This window comes from Puma concolor, chromosome B2, assembly GCF_028749965.1.
Source record: "Puma concolor isolate L17-30 chromosome B2, mPumCon1.1.hap2, whole genome shotgun sequence".
Classification (NCBI taxonomy): Eukaryota; Metazoa; Chordata; class Mammalia; order Carnivora; family Felidae; genus Puma; species Puma concolor.
In genome coordinates, this window is record NC_141671.1 from 15,229,727 (window position 1) to 15,256,240 (window position 26,514).

The 26,514-nt window shown below is 43.8% G+C and overlaps 1 protein-coding gene across 6 annotated transcripts in view; it reads right to left on the reverse strand.

The window, feature by feature from the left end:
• Positions 1–26,514, reverse strand: part of RNF182 (ring finger protein 182) — a 128,121-nt gene that overhangs the window by 51,467 nt on the left and 50,140 nt on the right. For 3 of the 6 annotated variants that reach the window (XM_086706252.1, XM_086706251.1, XM_086706250.1), the window contains one exon: positions 14,040–15,480. The exons of 1 other annotated variant lie outside the window; for it this stretch is intronic. In XM_086706252.1, coding sequence (XP_086562378.1) covers positions 14,525–15,268 — 744 coding nt within the window. In that variant the 5' untranslated portion in view covers positions 15,269–15,480 and the 3' untranslated portion in view covers positions 14,040–14,524. Of the gene's footprint in view, positions 1–12,265; positions 13,344–14,039; positions 15,481–26,514 lie in introns of those variants that run through there. 2 more of the 6 variants (XR_015251058.1, XM_086706253.1) reach the window with 2 other exon arrangements.

Consider the following 26,514-nt stretch of genomic DNA (forward strand, 5'->3'; position numbering starts at 1 on the left):
TCTAAAATTTCTAGAACCCATGAAACTCATCTGGAATCACCTCAGCTAATAGATAGAGCGAGCATACACTTACCGAAAGATGCCCTTAAGCCTGCAGCAGGACCAAGTGGCAAAAAGTGGCAAGGAGAAGGAATGGCAAAGAGAAGCAAGTTGATTCATTTAACAGAAGCTTGGGAAAGCTCGAGAATTAGAAATACCAGCTGTTTCTGGAGATGGGGGTACAGAGTGGTGGAGAGTTGGCGCAGAGGGGATTAGTCTCGGGATTCTCTTGTCTCTCCCCCCGGCCCACCGAGGGCCAGAGGCTTACTTTCTAGAGGGGTTACATCCCCAGACACAACCAGAGGATGTGAGGGCAGAGCTAGGGCACCTACCGGAAACAGAGGCATTAAATGACAGGTTCTATATTGGAAAGGGAGTCTGACATCCTCTCCCCATCGTTTAGCTTCCAAATCACTGGCAGCCACGATCGTCCTCTGGGAAGGGACTCATTAACATAAAAGACCCACAGACAGTAAGAAGTGAACATTGGCCAGTAAAGCAGGAGGACCTTCCCCCGGGCCAGGTGACAAGCCCCAGCCACGCGTACAATTTCCAACTGGCCTGTCAAGCTCCTCACTAAACCAAAAAGGCAGATGGGGATCACATAGTTGAGGGGTGGTTCTCCATGAAAGACAGAGGCCAGAATAAACTAACCAAATCAACTTGAAGGAAACAGACAATGCAGGGAGCAAAGGAATACATAGAAACTCTAGAATGAAGATTCTCACTAAGAGAAGATCCTGTGTTCATGAAGGGAGAAGAGAATATCATTCGAAAAACTAAAAACAAAAAACATTCAGAGAACAAGGAAGCACTCTAAGAAATTAAAAATGATGGCAGACACCGTAACATTAAAGAGAAAGGTTGATAGAAGATTGAGGACAATTCTGGGGAATTAGATCAAAAATGAAAGAGATGAGAAATAGGAGGGAAAGAATAAGAAAATCGGAAGATCAACCAAGAAGGTTCAACTGGAGTTTCAGAAACCAGAAGGGAAACAAATGAAGGGGAGGATATTTCATTAAAAATTGGGACACCTGGTGGCTCAGTCGGTTAAGCGTCCGACTGCGGCTCAGGTCATGATCTCACGGTTTATGAGTGCGAGCCCCGCGTCGGGCTCTGTGCTGATGGCTCAGAGCCTGGAGCCTGCTTTGGATTCTGTGTCTCTCTCTCTCTCTGCCCCTTCTCTGCACACTCTCTCCCTCTCTCTCTCTCCCAAAAATAAATAAACATTAAAAAATAATTCAGGAGCATCTCTAGAACCAGAGGAATGAGTTTCCACACTGAAATGGCCTACTGAACACCTAGCACAATAAATGGAAAGAAACCGCATAACAGTTTTTCACTGTGAAATTTCAGAACGATATGGGCAAAAAAAGACCCTAACAGTTTACACAATGGAAAAAATAAAGATCACAGGCAAAGACTCAGAGATCAGAATGCTATAGAACTTCTCCACAGCAAGCTGGGGGTTGCCAGCCAAAGAGGCAATGAGAAAGAATGATCTCTAAACCAGTTGGGAATCAAGCCTAAGGCTAGAAGTAAGATGTTTTCAAACACACGAGGTCTGAAGATTTTTACTTCTTCTGCCTCTTTTTTTTTTTTTTTTCCTCCTGCAAGCTGCTGGAGAATGTGCTCCACCAAAATAAATAAATAAATAAATAAATAAACCAAGAAAAAGATGGCATGCAATTCAGAAAGAGAGGATTCCCAGGATGAAAGGAAGTCCCTATAGGACAGCTGGGCGGAAAACAACGCATACAAATCTCATCAAGGCAACGAAGGGCTCCAGGAGGGCAAACTGGCAGATTATCTATCATGTTTGATGTAAAGGAAAGGTTTTTTCCCGAGTCAGAGACTCTCGGGATGATTCAGTTGTAAGTACAGAGAAATCAAAGTAAGTTCTTAGATGAGGTAATTAATTCTAGGGAAAATGAACACTGTATAAGAAAGAAAATGGGGGTGGTTGGCCGGGGCTGAGGGGGGAGGGAAACAGGGAGTTGGTATCAGCATGAAGTTCCCATTATGCAGGATGAATTAGCATTGGAGACCCGCTGTCCAATATAGGGCCCATAGCTAACAGTTCGGTATTATTATGAGTAGATCTCACATTAAGTATGGAGGTGACGGATACGTTTATTACCCGGAGCACGGGCATGGTTTCACAGGTATACACACATCGCCAAACTCATCAAATTGCATACATTAAGTCGGTCCAATTTTTTTGTAGACCAGTTATGCTTCAAGAAAAGCTGTTGAAAGAAGAAAATGTACTCACAATACACTATGACCGCAGCTACGAACAACACTCTATAGTCATCAACAGTCTAAGCACTCAATCTCTAACTTGCGCTAGAACTACATTGAGCTGTAAAGAGTGGAAGTGTGTGTGTGTGTGTGTGTGTGTGTGTGTGTGTGTGTGTGTGTGTTGGAAGGCAGACGGCAAGACACTAAATCCTCACGTTCCACAACAGAAAATAAATAATGACTAAAATTGGGGGAAAAAAAATAAGGAATTCTTTAAGCACAGTTTTCAGAAATATGGAAGTAAAGAGTTAAAAGGATTTTAGAGTAGAAGGTGTTTGCCCTTCGAGGACCAGAAAGAATAGGTCAGGGCACCTGTGTTTTATTACATGACCTTATACATTTAGCATTCATACATTCAGCTTTTGACACCATGAACATGTTTAACTGTGATAAAAATAGAATTTACTTTTTTTTTAAGTTACCAGTCCTTTTGAGAAAACAGTCTCATTACGGTTGTCGTGGTAAAAGCCAAACCTGCATAATTCAACGTGAGCAAGAGGATGTGGGGGGTGGGGAACAGAACATGGGAGTTGAGATCCAGGCACTGCAGGACCAGGGCATTAGAGGAGCATCTCCCTGGATGTGAGGATGATTCCAGCTGCCGAGGACGTCAGAGCGCAGGGTATCCCCATATGCCCCGCAGGAAACTTGCCTCAAAGACTATTGCAACTATGCAGGTAAGGGTGTAAATGAGGATGATGCATATTCACAAAGACTGTCTCTCCACGGCCCATCTTTAACCTCTGAGCCCTCTGCTCAAATCTGCCCCACTTGGGCTTTCCACTCTGTCTTTGCAGAATCCATTTTGAACAAGAAAATTCACCTACCCTTGGGGTCTGACCAGCCTTCATATCTTATCACTCTGGCCTCCTCTTACTAATTTTCTATCTGCTGACCCCCATCCTGCGCTATGGATATAAATCCCCATTGTCCTTGCTGGAGCCAGAGTTGAATCCAGTGTCTCTCTCCAACTGTAAGACCCCATGAGAGCCTACCGATCCTGATGATTTGTCACGCATTTCCTGACCTCTTACCATAATACCCTCTTCCGTTGCCTAATGACTACAGCTGTCTGCTTGTGCGTGCTAAAGCTCTTAGTGTTTGTTTTCTGGATAAGTCGGTAGTACTCACTCAAATGTTTAATCTTATTTCTCCAGAACAAAGAAGGATGTTAAATAATTCCGAAGACCATCTCGTGTCTTCATTACAAATTTTTGCAGCTAGACACAACCTCGACGAATAAAATAATCTCATCCAGCTGCATATTTCATTGTCTATAATTTGATAATCTGTGTGGAAAAAATAAGTTGACCGATATGACTAACAGCAGGGAAGCGTGGGGTAAAAAGCAAACCTGGACCTCAAACACCTTGGTCGGAACTTGGCTCTGGCACTTGTCGTGTTGACTCCTTTGATCACTTCTCAGAGCATAGGTTTTACTTTCTGTACAATGAGGCCGTGGGACCGTGCTCTCTAAAATCTTTCCAGCCCCAACATTCAAGGATCAAACATTTAAATCTGGTACCTGTTTTTCAAAATTTGGAACACTGGGTTCCATCCTTTGCGAGTTAACTCTGCAAGTTTTGTAGGCTCAAAAAAAAATAATAAAATAGCCACCAGTTCATTATTCTGCCGGGGACCTCCTTCTGCCTATATTTAGATATTTCCCCACGTGTAACATAATGACTGATGCCGACAGAGGGCTTAGAGCCATAGTTCCAGTGTCTCATTCCAATGAAAAACTCTGATCAGAATAGAAATCACTTAACTTGGAAACAAGTGGTATTATCAACATTTTACTATCCCTGCTGCTGGAAAGCTGTTCCCTTCCTCCTGTGCATTGTGGCATTCTGCTTGTACCCACTGCCAAATTATGACTTTCTTCTCGACTGTCTTTTTAATTCACACCCCGGTTCCGTGATTTACATCTGCCGTCAGATTCCACACGACTGTTTTATCAATTCGGTAGTGAAAATGTCATCAAATGTGCCCCACAGAACACTAATTCCACTAAATATTCATAGATGTTTTGAGAAAAACTTTCGTGGCTTCTTAAGTTTGGGAAAACACGGGGTTAAACCACAAAACGGGTTTAACTGACTGTCTTCCCAGGCACTTTACCGTGTGGCCACTCAGTGAGGATCTTTAAGGGGAAGATACAGCCTGCATAGCTACTTGACCACACAGCCACGAAGCCCTCTCTTCCTGAGCCAACTCTTTGGACACATTCCACGTCACGTGGTTTGGAACAACTGCTTTAATGTGAGACCCTTTTCAAACACTGTGATTGTCTTTAAATTCTTTCACCATAGCAGGACATGCATGGATATCACGTCAAAGAGTCAAGGAATATTTGCCCAAGACATGGCCAATGATATGGCCGATATAATTAATCTAAATGTCTGATCCACAACCTGACAAGGTTTCCACTTGGGATATAAAGCTACAGGTAAGGAAGAAGACTAAGTAATATACAGTGTGGTCTTCCTCCTTGGCTCCAAGAACAAAAGTTCGTATTCTTGGCCTTCTGGTACCACTCCACTCTGCCCTCCACTCCGACAGCAGAAAAATCCCACAAAATTACAGTACGTCTTGCTCTCTTTCGACTGGGGGTTGGAGTTGGTCAAACGATAGGCTGGAAATAGCTCTATAATTTTAAAAACCCTAACCAAAGATAAAACCTGTAATGACAACAAATTTAACCATATAAATACATAGTTCCAGCTGGAATATCGTGAAAAAAGTTACATCCAAAGGAAGCAAGGTCACAACCAGTCCATCACATAGCTTGGGATAATCTCTGTTGCTTAGTAATGGTGAATACTGTAAAAGAGTAAACACATATTTCATTGCTCCTGAAACAAGGAGCTGGAATCCATTATTCTATGAGCAGTCAGAAATGTAGTTGCTAGAGGTCACAAAACTATTCCGAAATACATCTTAAGTGGATAATTTACCAACTGGCAAAAGACTAGTGTGGTTCTCCTTTACAAATCTGTTTCATACAATGTGAAGATTTGGAGTGTGTGTGCACGCATGTGTGTGCGTAGGAGGCACGTGCAGGATGTGTGAAGGAGGAGGACAGTGAGAAGTAGGTTCTTCCACGAATGACGTTAAAGAAATCAAAGAAAGTAGGCAACAGAGAGAGAGGGAGACGCAGAATTCGAAGCAGGCTCCAGGCTCTGAGCTGTCAGCACAGAGCCTGATGCGGGGCTCGAACTCACAAACCATGAGATTGCGACCTGAGCGGAAGTCAGAGGCTTAACCGACTGAGCCACCCAGGCACCTCCTAAAGTGTAATTTTAATCCAATTAAAACTCCATGTTAGGAGAGAAGTTTTCTTACCTATAGCTATGGAACCATCGGAAACTTCATGTATTCTAAACTATCGGGGAAGGATTGGAGATGAAGCCAACTTTCAAAACTACCTCGCTGCAGTTCGGTTCACATTTATTAGCCAGGGTAATTCATGACTCATTCAACCAGATCGGAGTTGTATCGGCAAGAATGAAGGGGAGATGTTAAGTTTGGAATTACACAGCATACATTTTGCTTATGAATAATGTTTATTAAAAACTTTATATTGTCTGTCAAAAAAAAAAAAAAACCTTTATGGGGCGCCCAGGTGGCTCAGTTCATTGGGCAGCCGACTTCGATTCAGGTCATGATCTCGCAGTCCGTGAGTTCGAGCCCCGCGTCAGGCTCTGTGCTCACAGCTCAGAGCCTGAAACCTGCTTCGGATTCTGTGTCTCCCTCTCTCTCTGCCCCTCCCCCGCTCATACTCTGTCTGTCTCGAAAATAAATAAATATTAAAAAAAATTTTTTTAACTTTAAAAATAGGGCGCCTGGGTGATTCGGTAGGTTGGGCGTCCAACTCTTGATTTGGGTTCTGGTCATGATCTCAGGGTCATGGGATCGAGCCCCGCATTGGCATACATGCTGAGCGTGGAGCCAGCTTGAAATTCTCTCTCTCTCAAATCAAAAAATAAATAAAAATAAAATAAAATTTAAAAACCTTAAAACTATATCTAAAGACTATAGAATTTATTATGTGAGCTGACAGGAGCTCTGCCTGAATTCCATTTGCCACTCAAGGGGCTGAAAAAGCTAAAAACGGGAGGGCACATGCAGAAAAGTTCCAGAATTGCATCAAGACTGGAAACACAGTGAACCTTCCTGAAGAATCCACTGCTTGGAAAGGACTTTAAGAAAGGAAAAAATGGGGGAGGGAGTCAAGATGGAGGAGAGGTAGGGGAACCGGAGATTCCCTGATCCCTCAAACGCTTGGAACTCCGGGAATCCAGGCAACGGGGTGACAGAAACATCTCCACGGGGGTACAGGGACAGCTTGGCAGGACAGAGGTGAGCGTTTTCCAACTGGGGGAGAGGAAACGGGCAGGGTAGGCCAGGAGGGGAGGGATCCCCTTCTGTGGAGACACAAAGGGAAGGGAAAGAGAGGCTGTGCAAGTGCGGGATTGTATTTGGACAGGAGAGAAACCTCTCCGGGCCACGGACTGGGGAAGGAACAATACGGAGAGAGTCCGTTTCTACCTTGCAGACATCCTTCGGAGTGAAGATTGGAGTCTTCGGGGTCGCACAGCTTTCTCCAGACCAGAGCCACTGCCTAGGCATGTGCCTGGGGGAAGGGGAGCCAGTCCCCGGGCCTGGTAGCGAGACTGACACTTCTCTTAACCAGAGGGCCCCTCCTCCAGACCAGCACCGTCACCGGTCCCAGGCACCAACAGGGAACTGTCCAGGGGTTCTGCATTTTCTGATGTGATTTTTGGTCAATTCTTATTATATATAGATTTTTGTCTTTTTTTTTTCTTCTTCCTTCTCTGTTCTGGTTGTTTGTTGAATCGTGCATGTTTATTCTTTTTAGACCTCTTCTGTATCTCCTTCTTTATTTTCCCCTCTCTCTCTCTGGGTTAAGCCTTATAGTTTCTTTGATTCTCTGCCTGGTCTTTTTTTTTTTTTTTTTTTTTCTCCCAGCCCTGTCATTTCTCTCTTCGTACGGGATAAGGCGTCTTCCACGCCACCCCCTCCCTTTTCCATTTTTTTCCAGGGTGGCTTCAACGAACAAATCAAAGCACACCTTTGGAAGGTCCAAACCACCACTACGAGTAGGGAGATAAAGCAACCCGAGATGCAACAACAGAATGCACTCAACACACTTCAAAAACGCTTCCTGAAGGGCCAGGCCCTGGACAGTGTCTGACCCCTTTTTAATAGAGTCGTACTCACAGGTGCAGGGCACATAACAAGCTACTGAAACACGTACAAGACAGAAAACAGCCAAAATGATGAAATGAGAGAATTCTCCTCAAAAGAAGGGAGAAAACGGTCAGACAATAAACAAGAGGTTCGGAAGATAAACTGAGGAGCGCACTAGTTACTAGGAAAACAAGAAAATAGAGCTGTCTGAAGTGGAATGTTCAAGAAGATCTGACAAAGACTGAGGCAAAGGAATGTGCAGTCTTAAGGGAAATGACAAGGAGCCCGAACATGGTTGAAGGATAACCAGGGAGTCGGTTAAGCTAAGCCAGAGAGTAATAATGTGTTCCAGATGGGTAGTTAAATATCCAGGTGGTATTTTGAAGGTTTGAAGCGAGTCAGGCACATTATTTACAAGCTGGAACAAATGTTACTTCACAGATTTGAGTTTCCTTCTTCTCTGAGATTACAGAAGGTACATCAGGAGACAAACGTGTGTTATCCTTTCCAGTCTATTCCTTCAATAATTGAACGACTGCGATGATACATTCCAACCTCAAGATTCCCTGAAGCTTTAGGCAGGCATGAGGCGTGGGAAATCCGTTCTCAGAGAATAACACATTCCAAATCTTGGGGAAATAAAATAACCGATTCAAGCCAGGATCATCATTGGATACTAAGATCATTTGGAACAAATTCTCAAGGAAGATGAAATTTCCTGGTGCCCGAGCATCCCCCGAAAGACGACCTGCTCACTGCACAGGGGAAATGGAAAGACCTAGATGTCACCACCTTAACTGAGGGATCAGACAGCACTTCAAGTGGGGGAGCCAACTTTCAATCACGCCTCCCGGTGTGATGCAGTAACGAGTACACCGCATCCCCTAAGAAGACTTCTCGCGCCAAATGTGAATGCAATCAAAATTCTATACCTAACTCTCAGTTTACCCGAACTACAAGTGACAGGAGGATTTCTGACGATTTCCTCACCACCACGAGGAAGCAGACATCCCGAAGGCGGGATAGTGTACAAAATAACGGGCCTTCTTTCTTCAAGCAGTCAACGTCACGGGAAAACAGAGTGGGTCGACTGTTCCGGCATAAAAGAGAATAAAATACGTAGCAACCAAACGCAATGCGTGAATCTTGATTAGCTCCCGGCTTGTGTTTTGTGCTTTGAGCTATAAAAGATACTTTGGGAATAGAAAGATTTGATGAGACTGCATAAATGATTAGAGAAGTATTTTTAATTGTCTCAGAATGATGATATTTTAGTCAAATTAGAGGAAGTCTCTTATTTTTAGGGGAGAGAGAAAAAACAAATACAGCAAAAGGTCAAGTGTGGACTCTAACTGCTAAGCGTACCAGCGACAATTAGGCAATTCTCTGAACTTTTTCATCAGGAGAAAAACTTGACAAGCCTTTTGTTAATAAAGTCATCTCCATTGGGGCACCTAGGTGGCTCAGTCAGTTAAGCATCTGACTTCAGCTCAGGTCATGATCTCAGAGTTTGTGAGTTCAAGCCCCTCGTCTGGCTCTGTGCTGACAGCTCAGAGCCTGGAGCCTGCTTCGGATTCTGTGTCTCCCTCGCTCTCTGCCCCTTGCCCCTCCTTCATGCTCTCTCTCTCTCTCAAAAATAAACAAACATTAAAAAAAAAGTTTTTAATCAAAATACATCATCTCCATCTGCTTTCACGTGTGTTCATCTAATCATCCTAATTCCACCTCCTTTCTCTTGGCTCCTGTGACCGCACATCCCCCAGTGTCTGTACCTCTTTCCGCGGGCTCTGGCTGCACTAATGCAATTTCTTTGCACTTTGCAATTCCGCTACTGATCATTCAGTTAGAACTTCAGAGAGCTCAACCTTGACCCTCTGCTCTCTCCCGCTCTCCTTGTCTCTACTTTCTTAGCTTCCGTTGCCATCGAAATGCCAGAGACTCTCAAATGTGTGTCTTCGGGCCAGACCGCTGATCTGTGGTAAATGGATCTGAACTGCTGAAAAAAACTTAACTAAAGCACTGAACTTCATGGGAAACCTAAGATCCAAACTGACCTACTAAGTCAGAGCACGTTCTTTTCCCTTATAAAATTCCCACCATCTCAGCGTAAAGGGAAAATGTTAATAGGGTGCAAATCTAATAAACTCCTGGCTAATTAAAAATGGTTGTAGGGTAATTGTCCCAGGTAATGGAATGTTTTCATCAAATCAAGCTTCAGCCACTTTTAAAAATACATTACCACATATCCCCAGTTAGTATACACAATGCACAGGGCATCATTTTTTTTTTTATTCCTAAATTTAAAGCACCTTCATGTCAAAACTCATAAATATCCGTGTTTTTTGGGGGGGGGGGGTAAAGTGTATTTAATTTGAGAGAGAGAGTGGAGGAGGGGCAGGGAGAGAGAGAAAGAGAGAGAGAGAGAGAGAATGAATCCCAAGCGGGCTCTGTGCTATCAGCTAGCTGGAAGCCTGACGCAGGGCTGAAACCCACGAATTGTGAGATCACGACCTGAGCCGAAGCCCAACGCTTAACCAGAAGAGCCACCCAGGCACCCCTAAAAACCGTAAACATCTATATACTGAGTATACTTAGTTGAGATTTGAATTATACCACGAATTTACATGATATAAGCAACTGAGTCGAATCTCTATAGCCTCCTGGACTCACTTGGAATTTATACAAATTCCAACATCCAGCCGTGCACATTCTTCTTTAAAAAAAAAAAAAAAAAAAAAAAAAAAAAACCAAAAGACTCTTTTACACAAAAATAAACCTGCCAGGGAAGACCCAACATGAAGCCTTGAGGTCCTCACGGAAGAGCAAAAATTCATAAAGTGTCTGAGGCCATGAGAAGTAACATCTAACAAATGGGCAGAGATGGGGAAAATACACTGCACTCAAGCTTCCCCGGCAAATGGTGAACATCTCTCAGAGATCTTACCTGTAACCAGGCCTCCCACTGGTTTTGAGGAAAGCTCTGGAATAGTCTGTGGTGTTTCTGCGGGTGTTGCAAAAGAATTAAGGCAAGTATTTGGGGCACCTGGGTGGCTCAGTCAGTTAAGCGTCCAACTTCGGCTCAGGTCATGATATTGCGGTCTGGGAGTTCAAGCCCCGCGTCAGGCTCTGTGCTGACGGCTCAGAGCCTGAGCCTGCTTCGGATTCTGTGTCTCCCTCTCTCTGCTCCTCCCCTGCTCGCACCCTCTCTCTCCCTCATAAATAAATAAAAATTAATAAAAAAGAATTAATGCTACTTGGCAATGAGAAAGAATGAAATCTGGCCTTTTGTAGCAACATGGATGGAACTGGAGAGTGTTATGCTAAGTGAAATAAGTCACACAGAGAAAGATACCATATGTTTCCACTCTTATGTGGATCCTGAGAAACTTAACAGAAGACCATGGGGGAGGGGAAGAAAAAAAAAGGGGGGGTTAGAGAGGGAGAGAGCCAAACCATAAGAGACTCATAAAAACTGAAAATAAAATGAGGGTTGATGGGGGGTGGGAGGGAGGAGAGGGTGGGTGATGGGCATTGAGGAGGGCACCTGTTGGGATGAGCACTGGGTGCTGTATGGAAATCAATTTGACAATAAATTTCATATTAAAAAAAATAAAAAAATAAAAATAAAAGTAAACAAATGCTAAAAAAAAAAAGAACGCAAGTGTTTGTTTTTTTTTTTTGTTTTTTGTTTTTTTTTTGCCAAAAAGAATGGGGAAAAAGAACAAGCCTCAAAAAAAAAAAATGCAGAAACAGGGAGGATTATAGTTTGCCCCCATTACACTCAAGTTAACTCTTTCCCCCCATCTTCTGTGCTCTGGGACTCAAAGACATGGCATTGATACTTCGGTGTCAGTTTATCTATCAATATAGGATTCCTTCGGCATCTGCGTCTACCTGGATGACATATCAGAACACTTCTTCAAAGTCAGGGTGTCCGTTCAAAACCAGGCAAACGCTCGTCACTTGTGGGTCTCTCAGCGTTAAGCATGACTCATCTAAGTCATGACTAGCGCAGGCAATGCCCTTCCTTAACCAGACTCCTTGCTCATCTGTGCAAAAATTTCAGAAGTGAAGGAAACCGTCACTCTTGATGAACAGGTGGTGCCAACTCACTAATTATCGTAAACAGGGAATCATGACATATTCCCAAGCGATGTCTACTTTGCCTAACAACGGTCACATTTAAAGATCGGGTAATTTAAAAAATTTTGCCCAGATCACAGAAGGCTAGTGATTCCCCGACTAAAACAGACACTGTTCTGCTGAGCGGCAAGGCACATTCCGGAAAATGAGTCAAGCAAATTAAAACCAAAAATGTGGGGCGCCTGGGTGGCGCAGTCGGTTGGCGTCCGACTTCAGCCAGGTCACGATCTCGCGGTCCGTGAGTTCGAGCCCCGCGTCGGGCTCTGGGCTGATGGCTCAGAGCCTGGAGCCTGTTTCCGATTCTGTGTCTCCCTCTCTCTCTGCCCCTCCCCCGTTCATGCTCTGTCTCTCTCTGTCCCAAAAATAAATAAACGTTGAAAAAAAAAAAAATTAAAAAAAAAAAAAATAAAACCAAAAATGTTATTTATCAAGGTAAAGGTAATGGTTTTGTTTCATCTTCGTCCGTGTTTCCGAAAGCTCAGGTTTGCAATGATCTGACGTTAACAGAAGTCCAAAGTAATAACTGAATCTCAACCATGAGTCAAAGAAATCACACTTCTGGTGTGGAAACAATAACAATTTAATGGACAAACAAAATATTATCACAGTGGATAAAATATCGAAGCATTGTCGTGTTTTCATTCAACAGCCTGAAGAGTTTTTTGCTGTCTTCCATTTAAAACTCTTTAGAACCAAATGAAGTTACCAGCAACTTTTTAAAAAGGAGACTATCACAATATTCAAAGAAACACGAATTTAGCACTGCAGACATTACACAAATAAGCAAAATGCACAGTACCCACAACCAGAGCTTTCTAGAAATCTCATATTACTCACCAATTTATTTGATGTTACATTTCAGACAAGATGAACATTAAAAAAAAAAAAACCTTATAAATATATAAATCCGAACCACAAAACACCTCCTAAACATTAGATTTACTCTAAGTACAAATGGGTTTTTGGAAACTGCATTCACAATGCTATCTAAACTAGATTTTATGAAATTATAAATGTATTGAGCTGTAACTTGGGGCTCCAATTCATTGGGCCACACCCCACGTATGCTTTCCCGTCATACTTCCCTTGGGTGGACATATTCTCAGAGTCAATAGTTATACGATTAAAATCAAACTACGACTATTCTAAAAATAAGCGTCAACTCTTCCCGAAAATTCGGAGATTGGACTGACCCACTGTAACGGTGCCACGCAACGAATGTTTCATCGCCAACAAGTTCAAGTAGTGTTAGTAACGCCCTTTTCTAAGAGTAATAAATATTCTAATGTTAATCATCAGTAATGGGTTTTAGGAACTGAAAAGCGCTATTTTTTTTTTTTTTTTTGGCCTAGTTTCTGTGGACATTCTATTCCCTCAAACCTAAAACCTGCTGGACAATTTCTTCTCATAAATATATACATTCGACTTCCCCTCCGTCACAGAATCATTAACACGAGTCACACGGCTTACGCTTTTATTTGAAATCAATTACGTAAGAACTTGAACCCGTTCTAAAATGGACTGCCAACAGGACCAGCGATATGTCAAGTTGTTCTCTGCCGTTTCCTTTGTGTTTCCTGGGAGGGTCCTCTCGAGCAGCCCGCCGGCTCTGCTTCTGGCCCATCTCTTTGCCCGGCCTCCTGCAACACAATTTTGCACACAGGCCTAAACCACTGTGTTTGGGTTACTATTCAGTACAGCACAGCAAAATACGTCGGTCCGCGGCACCTCAGACCGTGAGCTAGAACATCTCCACAATTGTTTCTGGGCTTCCACGGCCACAATTCATTCACCCCAAACCGTTATAGGAGTAAGTTCCAGAAGTTCACAGTGGAATTTGAAATACAGTGGGGGAAAAAAAAAGCCTCATGAGTGTCTAACAACTAATTTCAGGGGAACCTCATTCTGGGTAAGGGGTGGGGCTCGTTGAACAAGGTGGCTGACAAGACAAAACTCAACTAAAACGTTTTAGGGAGAGACTCCACGGAAGGTTTCCACGAACACTAACTGGGCTGTGAGAATTTCAGAGAAGACTGAGGTGAGAGGAAAATAAATATGGAGGGAAGGGTGTATCTCAAAGACAAGGGGCCATGTTCTGTCATGAAGGGCGCTGTGATGCAAAGTCCACGGTGGGTTTAATTTCTCTTCAGTGATGTGGCAGAACAGGTATTTAATTGAAACCGCACAAGGGCACGAGGCCGATTCGCTCTTGGCAAAGGGGCCTGTGCACAGGGAACAAGCCCCTCGCTGGGGCAGCAGACCACAGACAGTGGCCTTAACTTCGAGACAAAACACCTGAAGATTCCAGGGAACGTCAACAACCAGGCATGGGAGGGGAGGCGGGGGGGGGGGGCGCAGGGGGAGTCACACTTTTTAAGCGGCCGTGTCTCAGAACAGCTTTCCTCTCGTGTCTACCCTCCACCACAGATTATCGAGGATTACGAGAGAAATCGTTCATCCCTAGCCGTCTACAAAGACCTTACTACAGCCTGACCCCTCGCCCCTGGGGCCTGTCTAGCAGGGCTGGGGGAGATCTTGGCCATTTCTGGGGGAAGACTCCCCGGAAGAGCTCTAGGAAGGCTTAGCTCCTACATTTCTGCATCTTTGCCAACCCCTAAGTAGAAATGAACGTGTTTATGTCCAGCATACAGGAAAACCGACGGAGTCCAGACTTCGGTGGAAAAAGAGACCACAAACATTTGGCCAACGGCTTCGTTAAGGTCACAGACGCTCCTCACAGAGAAATACAAAATAAACAAATGATGAGTGACCTAACTTCAAAGGTGAAAACGGGTGTCAAATTTCCTAGTTTGCACATCGGTTAAGAAGAAGGGGCCACACAGTCTAGAAACTCGTGACAAACGCACTGGCAGAAACCGTACACCATGAGGATGACAAGGCTCGAAGGGACGAGGCTGACAAAGACGACCCCGAGGGTGACTTTCTTAGACACGAGTAAGTAGATCCCTAGGGGTAAGGAGCTGAAGTAGAGCAAACCCAGCAGCCAAACCAGCACCCGGATGGATGTCTGAAACAGCAGGGATGTACAGTTCCACACGGTCCAGTTGTGGGACACGGTGGTGACAGAGTCGAAACTTGCAGGCCGGTAGAACTCGACCACAGGAGTGGAGCTCAGAGACGGGGAGCTCTCTCTCTGCACCTCCATGATGGTTATGACCAGGCAGTTGGAGGAAGCGTGAGAAGGGCTGACGAGAGACGCCAGCCTCTTGGGGGTCAGCAGCAGCTCAGTAGGGTTTTCTGGCAGGCACTTCTTGCCTTTGCCTCCGCAAGTCAAGTTTATCAGGATGTTGTTGTCATCCGGCAGGCTGCTGACTTCATCATCCGGCAGGCAGGTCTCAAACCTGCAGAAAGGGCAGACGATGACGCCTTGCGGGGAGTCCCCGAAGTCTATGATCTTGTAGAGGCATTTGGCACAGACCCTGTGACAACACTCCAGCACTTTGGGTTTCCTCTGCTTCAGGTTGTACCGATTGTAACAGATCTTACACTCGAGCTCGTCGGAGACCTGAGAGTCTGCCCCATCTTCCGGCGGCTGACTGGCCATCCTGAATGGTGTGGACACGGTCTTTGGCCAGAAGTGTCTCTCCGAAGGATGACTTTGATTAAGGTGTCCCTCTGAATATCACATCATCCGAATCAGGCAGTGGGGCCAAAGGGCAGGAAAAGGAGGGACAGAAATCAGAAATCGTCCAGGCATTTTGAGCTTCTACATTCACTCTGTCTCAAACACATATTTAAAAAGGCCACATGCAGGGTCTGCAAAGGAAAAAAAGAGATTCTAATATAGTGAAGAGTTCACTGAAAAGGGCTTTCTGGAATTTTCAGAGCTCCAGTGGCTGAGAAGCCATAGATTTAAAGGTTAGAGCCCTTCACCTCCTCACACATTTCTGCGCCAGGACAGGAAAGTGTTGTCTCCATGCTTAGCTTTCTCAGTCCACAGATACGGTAGGAAAGAACGAATCCAGATTCCTACTGGTCTAAGTAAATTCTAGAGCATCGTGATTTTGACTACATACAGAGATTCTCTCTCTGAAACTCGTAACATTTCTGGGCCCTCTGAAAACAGAACAGGACGTGCATCAGAAACAGACACATTTGCAATCAAATTCCATTCAGTACAGACTGATCGATTCAGATCATCAATACCGTAAATGCCAGTCTTCTAAATACCCTCAGCAGTGCTTAGGAATACACACAAAAGAAGGAAAGCCTTAAGGATAAGTTCACTCCGGGAAGAATGGGGCAGATGACACGTGACACAAGCATTACAACCAGGCCAAGTCTAACTCTCAAAAAAGAGAAGTAAACAGAAGGGCAGCTGGGTGGCTCAGTGGGTACGCACCTGACTCTTGATTTCAGCCCAGGCCATGATCTCACGGTTCTTGAGTTCGAGACCCACGTCGGGCTCTGCGCGGACAGCACAGAACCTGCTTGGGATTCTCTCTCTCCCTCTCTCTCTGCCCCTCCCCCACCCACACTCTTGCTCTATCGCTAAAAAAATAAGCAAACATTTAAAAGAGAAGTAAACAATACATGCACAGTTGCATCTCTAAGTGAGAAGAATCGTGCATGCATGGCTATGGGGACGAAGTCCTCAAAGTTCCCCTACTCGCCCAGTATTTCATGTAAACTCTGTCTCTGCAGTGAACAGAAAGCATAATAGAGTCAACAGTGCCTAACGTCGGCCCTCGGGTGCTGTTACTGGCTCTGGACAGAAGGCTGAGGCTTGATTTCGTGCGCCCAGTCAGTCCTCGATTATTAGCAGTCACAAAGGGGGCTGAAGTCTGGGCCGTCTCCACATCACCAGTATTTGGCTTTGACGTGTATGACTGTTTTGGTAAGAGACTGATCTTATGTTTTGCTGGGGAAAATATCGAAATGTACTTGAATTTCTGAGCACACTTCCAAGCCCAGTGGCAGAAGGCTGCCGCAGCAGCTCTAGAAAGCCCAGCACAACTCTTCGAGGATTAACCTCGCTGTGGGTCATCCTGCTTAACAGAGAAGAGGCAGCAGGTGCCTCAACTTGAAATATTTGGAATTATGAACAGCTGGCTTGTGAATATGTATTATCTTCCTTTTTATGACTTCAGCTAATTTGTTAATTGATATCATATAATACAAAAAGGCATAACGGATGGCAGTTACGAGACATAATGTTGGGAAAAGGAAGTCACTCCATAAACAGAATCTCTAGTATCACCCAAGACACGGAGGTAGGGGGTTTTTTTTGGTTTTTTTGTTTTTTTTTTTTTTTTAGTTTTTAGTTTTTACGTTTATTTATCTTTGAGGGACAGAGAGAGAGAGAGACAGAGCCCAAGTGGGGGAGGGGCAGAGAGAGACGGAGACCAAGAATCCGAAGCAGGCTCCAGGCTCCGAGCTGTCGGCACAGAGCCCGACGTGGGGCTTGAACTCATGAACCATGAGATCATGACCTAAGCTGAAGTTGGGGGCTTAACCCACTGAGCCACCCAGGTGCCCCGGGTTTTTTTTTTTTTAATAGAGTTTATTGTATACGAATGCATGTATTTATTTCAAAACTGCCATCATAAGCCAATTTCTGTATATCTACTCTTACGCACAAAAAAGGATATACAGACACACACATCCTCTCTTCTGTGCCCTTTCTTTCCATGTGCCCTCAATGTTTTCTTCATTCCTGGTCCTGAAGCATGTGCCCATGTGATCGCGAAATGGGACTGTATCTTGCCCACAATTCTACAAAGCTGGCTTCCTAGTTTCCTGTGGGATGGACATCTATCTCCAGGAGGGGAGCCAAGGGCCACGAAGATGTTCTATCCCTGTCACTACACCCAGTCCTCGCCACCTTCACAGAATGGGGCCCGGCACCGGGCAAGTCTGCTTCCTGGACAGCTCCCCCTTGTCAGGCGTCCCCTGTGGCCACGCACAGACCAAAGGCCCATCCCAAAGGAGTATGTTCTGTTCTCTGTGCAGCGGTCCTCCCACTCAGCCTTACTGCCTTCCAAAACCCAGGCGGGCTGAAACTAATAATAGGGCTAGAATTCGCAGCAGTGACTGCCTCCATCGCCATCGAGAGGACCGATGTGTCTGAAGGTGTGTGAAAAAGTAAAAGACAAAATGTAAACATATACGCCGAGATATCTGGAAAAGAGCAAGTGAAATATTCAGTGAGGATAAGTTAGCAAAATCAGAGAAAGCTAGACTGTGCATCTAGTAACATCAGCAAGAAGCGTGTATGGATGTGAAAATTCGGCATTTGATGAGCAGCTCGTCCCATTAATACTTTCTGTATCACGCTTTGAAACAAAGCTTTCCTTTTGTCACAGAAAACCACTCTATCGGACCTTCGAATGTGGTGACACAGTGTTATGTGATAATGTTCCTCTTTATAAAACTTCACATCGGGGGCTTCTTGATAACATGCAAAGAAAATACCAGATGTTCGAATATCCAATCAAAGAGACATCTACTTCAGTCCTAAGGCCAACCGTAGCAAACCCGCTCTCACCAGCACAAATACTTTAAGTCCTGCCTCTGAGAGAGGCCCCCCCTGGGCAGGGCTGGCTGACAGCCTTGAGTTGCATCCCTGGAAATGCGGCCAGGACAAGGGTTTCTTCCTGGGATGCCATAAAGCAGCATGGTGATCGTTCCTCTCGGGAAGGCAGGGTACCACCTGCTGGAGTTCTTAAGAGTAAATACTTCAACTGTCTCCTTGTGACTCGAGGGTCTCTCAAAGGACTCGACTAATAACCGAAAATCTGTAACTTCATTGGGCTGCCACGAGTCAGAGTTATTTGGTCCTCCAAAAGCTATGCGTTCACCCCTGACAAGAGCTGCGGGCAACAGTCACGATGCGGAGTGAAGGAAGTCAGACCCAAAAGAGCACATACCGCAGGGTTCCATTTTTAGAAAGCTCAAAACACACACACACACACACACACACACACACACACACACACAGAGGCAAAACTAAGCTGTGCGGATGCAAGTTTAGGTGGTAAAGCTAAGACGAAAAGCCAGGAATTGATTAACATCCAAGTCAGGATCTCGGATGCCTTTGAAGGGGTGGAGAAGCGGGGTCGGAGGGCACCGGCTGATAGGCTGATGGTCCTCTGGGTTCTCAGGAGTGCTCAGTTGGTGATATGCCATCGGGCAATACGTTGTTTCTGTACTGGTGTTATCTTTCACGGTAAAAAGTAAGAAGTAAGAAGGGGAGAGGGGAGGGGAGAGGGGGCGGAGAGGGGTAGGACAGGGAAGGGAGGGGAGGGAAGGGAAAGGAAATACCTAAATATTTTTGGTATTTTTAATAGCCTAGATTTTTCTGTCAGTAGGTATTTTAGATCAACTTATCTTTCCCTCTATGATCTGTAATTCCTTTTCTTTTTTTTGTTTTTCTTCCACAAAATTGAAATGTCACTTACTTATCACCTAAACATCCAGGCACTACTGTTAAGTCAATATTGAAATGAACGGAATCTTTAAGACACGCCGGTCTGGCACGTTCCTTGAGGAGAACTACTGCTGAAAGTCTGTCTCAGCAGGCACAGGGGAGAGAGTCTGGCATGCTAAAACCGCCTCAAAAATAAACACACATAATTATGCAAGATGACAGATGTGTTACACCAATGTTATCGTGGTAAACATTTTGCAATATGTACACGTATCACATCACGGTTACACCTTAAATTTACACAATGGTGTTTGTCAACTGCATTTCAGTAAAGCTGGGAAAAGGTTTTCTTTTCCTGGAAAAATACATATTTAAATATATGAAGTGATATTCCTTATCAACCACTTAATAGTCTTTAATCCTTTTATAAGTCATCTGGGGTAAGACCATCCACGTAAATAATTACCTACTATGAATCTTGGTGCTATCAGACCAACGTTTAATTGCACTGCCCTAAATGTACGGTACTTATTGTTTGACTCAAACCCACTTCCTCCACTGCTCAATTCTTTTGATCTTAAAGATGCAAATTTTGCTTCTATTTGAGGCAAAGCCTCCAGCAGACATCTGTGGTTTCCGTCTACCTGGGATCTTCCGGTTTTCTTCTTTACACCGAGCTGCACCCCCTTCTGCCACTGCCACCGCTTCTGCGGGGACGTGCTCCCTGCGCACTCAAACCACGTGACTTGTGTTTCCACCGTCCACTGCCCGCGCTGCCTCCCTTCTCTCCAGAGGTGTGGCTTTGTGACCCGGAAGGCCAAGGGAGGGCGCACAGACCAGAAAAAGATGTTTCAAGGAACTGTCCTGCCCTCCAGAGGGAGAAAAAGGGAGAAAAAGCCAAAGCCAAAACCAAAAAGAGAAATACAAGACAGCAGAAGGTGGAGATACAGACAGAGGCAAAAGGCAGACACCTGACGACAGGTGAACCGGACCTGGGTGGAGGCTCCTGTGAGCCAATGAATTCCCTTCTTTGCTTCTGCTGGTGTTTTGATTGGATTTCTGCTACTTACAACTCCAAGAGCCCCGGACACAATTACCATGCTGTATTTGATTTGAGAATGTATTATGTTTTTAGATCTAGGTTCCTCCTTGCTAGGGCAGAAATTATAAATGATTTGTAAAACTGAATACACGTACTTTTAAAATTTCACTTGTGTGCGCGAGCACACATGCACATATACATACAAATTTAAATTTACTAAACATGCAAAGGTCGTCATAAATATCATTGTTTATTAGTCGCGTGTGTGCGCGTGTCCGCACGCATGAGTGTGTGTGTTCTTGTGTATCTGGCCAATTTCTCCTCTTCACTCCCTCCATCCACATCAGCGTCAATGCTACCTTCTTCCCCGTCCCCCCCCAGTCACACATATTAACTAGCTGGTATGTTTCTTCTGTATATAGTTCCATGTACACATATTTATCCAGTACATATCATTATAATGGCACACACAAGCACCGTGTTTTCCATTGTCTTGACTATTTAATACCCACTTGTCCGCATCTTGCTTTTCCCATTCAATAACGGTTCATGAAAAGCTCTCAATTCAACTGATGAAAAATTCCTTTTTTCATGAGTGCATATTTCATTCATCATTTGGATACACCGTAATACAGCCAACCACCTCTCTCCCGGTAGACGTTCATCCATCTCCATTCTTCCCCAACACGTACATTTCGGCAGAACACAACCTCATGATAAGCATCCTTACATCCGGGTGTTTTTATCTCTTTGAAAGAAAAGGAGTGGAGTTCCTGAGTCAAACAGATGTTACCCCTAACAGATGTGGCCAGCCTGCTCTCCAACAGGAGTGTAACCCATACATCAACCAGTAGTAATAAAAGTACTTTGTCCCCCACCAGCAATAGATGTTATTGGACTTCAAATGTTTGCCTGTCTGAGGGGTGACAGATCATGATTTGGGTCTGAGTGCCTTCTCACCTGGTGGCTTTCTGTGTCTGCTCCTCTCTGAACTACACCTTCTCATGTTTTGCTTATTTTTCTATTGGATTGTTGGGCCCTTCTTGTCCATTTGTAAACATTCCTTGTCATGAGACACATGAAACTCTGTCCTCTGTATTGCAAACGCTTCCTCAAATTTTACTATTTATTGGCTTTGCTTCATATGTTTTGAAATGCAAAATATTTGACTCTTCGGACAGTCAGATGTTCATCCTCTCTCTTGCAGCTTCTAGGTCTCCGATCTTAATGCGGCTCCTAATATTATACATGTGGCTGTTTTCCTACAAAGTTTGTCTCGCTTTATTTTTAACTTGTTTTCAGTTTTATATACGGTATAAGATACAGTCCTAATTTTATTTTCTTCCAAATTTGGACATTTATATTTGGCAAGGAAATAACCTATCTCTTCTAGTTTTTCAAGTTCGTTGCCATAGCGTTGAATACCGTTCTCTTTGCTATCTTCTTTGATTCGTTCCTGCCTCTCTGATTACGTCTTTGTTCTCATTTCTGGTCTTGTACATTTTTTACTGTTTATTTCCTAATCAAACACATGAATCTTTGTATCTATTTTGCTGTTTCAAAGAACTAGAAAATGCATTTGTCCTTTACGTTATTTTTTGTTTTATGAGCTTCAGCTTTCATTTTTATTATTCCCTCTTTCTAACTTGTTAGTTTGTTTTGTCATTCTTTTTTCTCACTTTATAATAAGGGTACAATTTGTCTTTATTCTTAAGTAATGAAAACATCTAAAGGCTGTAAAATTCCCACTAGCTATCCCACTCTATCCCAAGCCTTTCGGAATAAATTGTGCTCCTTTGACAGATATCTAGGTATCTTCTAAATTGACTTTTGTTTTCTCCTTTGATGCTCAGGTTTTAAAGAATGTTTTTAAATTTCCAAACAGTAAAGGGTCTTTTTACTACCTTCCATTATTTGTCTCTAATATTACTGTGTTATGATCAGAGAACAAGATCTATAAAAATCCCTTGCCTTTGAATTTGCTAAGGTCTTCTTTGTGGTCAAGTATATGATCAAGTTTTGCATCTGATTCAGAAACGAATATTCTGTGTTAAGGGATATGAGGTGTCCCATGCCCATCAAATCCAACTTTTTTATTTGTTCAATTTCTCCATCTTAGGGTTCTATACAAGGTTAGCACAGGTTGAGACAAGCAAGAGATGTTTATGCAATTTCTCACCATAACTATATTTGCATTTGTAATACTTTTGCTTTACAGATTTAGTGGCTATGTTATTCTATACATACAGGTTTATTTACCTCCCTCATCAACTGTGCCTTTTAAAAATTATTATGTAATGTCTTTGCTTATCTGATTTATGCCTTTCCCTTAAATACTACCTGTCTAAACCTCATATTGCTAGTTTCTGACTCTCCGTATTTGCATGGGATCTTCGTCCATCCTTTTATTTTCACCTTCTCTCACTTTGTCTCAAGTGTTTTTCTTATAAACACCAGATTACTGCATTTTGCTTATTAACTCAGTCTAACAGTATCAAACGTTTAATGGGGAAATTTTAGTTCATTTTCATTGAATGTCAAGACTGCTATATTCCAATTTATTCTTTCCTTCCCACTTGAGTTAACTGAGTAATGTAGAAAAATTTCCTCTGCTAGTATCTCTCCTCACCTTGAGGTGTTTCTGTTGAACTTCTCATGTGGATACTTTTTGTTTGATACTGTTTCTGGAGTATTTTTGTCAGAAAATGGGTGATGGCATCTCTGAGTTCCTAAAGAGCAGCAAATTTTCTTTTACTCTGACAGGGAAATGGCAGCATGGGTATATATGTGGCTTTTAGGCTGCTGGCTTTTTGTCTCTGGAAGTTACTCCACTGTCTCTAGCACTCTCTGTCATACATGAGAAATCTGGGGCTAGTCTGATACTTCTTCATGGTAGTTCATTTGTTTTCTCTGTCTGGAAGCTTCTAAGATTTTGCTTTTTATTCTCAAGAGTTCAAGCGCTTTCCCAATATATACATAGATGTTTTTTTTTTCATAAATCTTGCCTGGAACTTGATGAGCCATTTGAATTTATAGACTCCAGGGGCACCTGGGTGACTCAGTCGGTTAAGCGTCCCACTTTGGCTCAGGCAGATCATGGTCTCGCAGTTTGTGAGTTCAAACCTCGCATTGGGCTCTGTGCTGACAGCTGATGCACAGAGCCTGGAGCCAGCTTCAGATTCTGTGTCTCCCTCTCTCTCTGCCCCTCCCCCACTCACGCTGTCTCTCAAAAATAAACATTACAATTTTTTTTTAATTTATAGACTCCAGGCTTGATATTAAAGCTCAGAAAAATTGTTTCTTATATTTATGTAATTATGGCCTTTCCTCCATCCGTTCCTTTGCCTCCTTCTGCCTTTCCTGTTACTCACACATTGCATTTCCTGGATCTGTTTTCTCTTGTGATTTCCGTCCTTTATATTTTTGTTCTGTGCTCTCGGGTTCTTCTGCCTGACTGGCCAGGGTGCTAATTCAAGCCTCAGGAATAATCGTCGCCTCCTTTAATTCATTTGCTGAAATGTTTGATTGGAAATTCACGCATTTCATCTCTAGGAAGCCTTTTCGTGCTGCATTTAAATTTCCTCATACGCTCTTAACTACGTTTTGTCAGATTGTCATCCGTCTCCAGCCGCTGCTCTATCGCATTAACCGTGTGTTCTATCTGTTCTCACGGACTGTCTTCTCGCTGGCTGTGGTGCCATTATTTCTCTTTGTTGTATCGCTGGGGTTCAGGTCGGATTGTTGGAGGACCCATGTGGCTGCACTTGCATCAGCAATGGGAGCACAGTGGCCTCTGTTCCTGTACAGCGACTCCTGGAGCAGTGCGACAGCAGGCAGGCACCAGGGCCCTGCCGAGGCACCAAGGGGGAGGGCTTTATGTTCTAGAGTCTCCTCACTCTCTCCCAGCCTCCGAAACAGGGAGGACTCAGCCCAAGGTTCGTCTTCTCCTTGGTCTTTTGTGGGACATGTACACACACAGTCACGCGCACACAGTGGGGCGAGGGAGGTTTTCAATTTTCCTCCCAAGACTCCCTCAACCTTTGTAGATCAGGCTCTATATAGTATCCGATGCATTCTGATCCTCCCCCAGGACTTATCAGATGCCTACCTTTATTGCCAGCCCCATCCAGCCCAGGAAGTAAGCCCCCACCCGCTCCCTCTCACCCTCAACTTCCACAGAGCTCAGGACTTCCCTGCACTGCGGGTTCTGTTGGCTGCAGGGGTTGGTCTGGGTCAGGAGAGGCAGGGTAGAATGGAGAATGGCAGGACAGTGAACCACTTTACCTTGCCATCTTCCCAGAATCCTCACCAACTATAATTCCTGGGTTTCTTTTTCAAATGTGTATCCAGATCAAAAACATGGGAATTTGTGATAAAAGTTTAATTTGGGGGGGGGGGGGGGCAGGACATGGGAGTCCTCATCATGTTCAGTGACTGTTATGTAAAGACACATGTCAAACTGATATACATCTCTAAGTTCATAAAGATTTTTGAAATTCACTTTTTAAAAAGGATTCTCCTTCCCGAATATTCTTTTGTGTTATTCCTTCTATAGCAAACTGTCTTACCCCAAGAATACATAAACTTGCCACCCACAAGTATCAGAATCCTCTTACTTTTTCCTTGGCTATCTTGCCACCTCTCAAGTCCTGGTTTCTATTTCAGAAGCTGTATTAACACATATCAGTTATATCAAAAAACCACTAGATCAGAATTCTTCAGGGGCGCCTCAGTGGCTTAGTCGGTTAAGCATCCGACTTCAGCTCAGGTCATGATCTCGCAGTTGGTGGGTTCGAGCCCCACATCGGGCTCTGTGCTGACCGTTCAGAGCCTGGAGCCTGCTTCCGATTCTGTGTCTCCCTCTCTCTCTGCCCCTCCCCCAATCACGCTCTCTCTCTCAAAAATAAGTAAACATCAAAAAAATTTAAAAAAAGAATTCTTCATATCATATTTTCATATTTCAAAAATATTCATATATACTTTCAAAAACTTAGACTGTTCATGGTCTTTCCTGTTTGGATCTTAGGCTATCTTGGGTCTTCTCCCCCAGCTTTTCATGATATAATTCTTCTATTTCAATTTTAAATTTACTAGTAGACCATTTTACCTAACTATCCTTTGCCCTTCCCCCATCACGTGTAGATTGTTTGCATGCAAATGGAGTTGTAATAATTCTCCACAGCCCTTTGCAATGTGACTTTCTATTGACCCATCAACAGGTGGAGGAAGCTGCTTCCCCATCCCTGAAATCGAGGCTGACCTTGTGACTTACTTTGAATAGCAAAGTGAAGTGACTTCCTAAGAGTTCTGACCCTTGACCTCAGGGTGCTTTGCGGCTTCTGTTGGCCTCTTAGGACCCTGGGACAGCCATGTGGGGAAGCCCAGGCTACTCTCTGTGAAGACGAGAAGCCCAGACAAAAGCCAGTATCAACATCCACACCAACACCAGTCATGTGAGTGAGACCATCATGGCGCAACCAGCCTCTGCTGAACCACCAGTGATTATATCCACTGAATGAGTGACCCTAAGAGAGACCAGCCAAAGAATCATCCCTACAGAACCCAGTAGAAAATGCTGATCCACAGAATCATGAGCAAATAAAATGGCTGTTATTTTAAACCACCATGTGTTCAAGTGGTTTGCTTTACAACAATAGATCACCAGCCTACCATACTAAACTATCCCTTTCTGACAAAATCCAAAGCTAATCTCTGTCCAAAGAAATTATCTTCCTCATTTATCAATGGCCACCGTTCCTACCTAGAAGATTTAGACATTCTTACGTACTCGGAAGCTGCCTGACCCTGTGGTTCTTGCAATTTTTGTCTCTGTGAGAAAATTCTTGGTCAAAATCCAGTTCTTGTATTTTTGCTATATATAAACCTTTATGATCTTTATCATAAGTTTCTGTTAATTATAAGCCTCTAAGAAGCTCAAAACTTTTAGAAATCCTGCATAATCTTCCTAACGGTGAAAGGCAATTATAATTCCCTTTTAACAGATGTGTAAATGCCCATAGAAGGTAAGCATTTTTTCCAAGATGCCCTAAGTTAGGACAAACGGAGCTCAGAAACAAACTGTCGCTGTGATCCGGTTTTCCGCCTATCCGGGGCTCTGGCCTGTGTATTGCTCTACTGTCCACGCAAGTTGATTTTCTATGCCTTAGGGTGACTTTAGGTTCTTCCGAGTGATTCTCACACAGGTTTCATTTAGCCTGAATCATGCTCCCAGAGTCCATCAACCATTTTAATTTGGCATCAACAGAACAGGTTCTATTTTTCCCCTTATTTCAGAGCAACAGCTGCCAAGTTCCAACTCTCATTTCCTGGATCCTCCTCCCATCCTGGAAAATAAACATGACTAGCATCGCTTTCTACA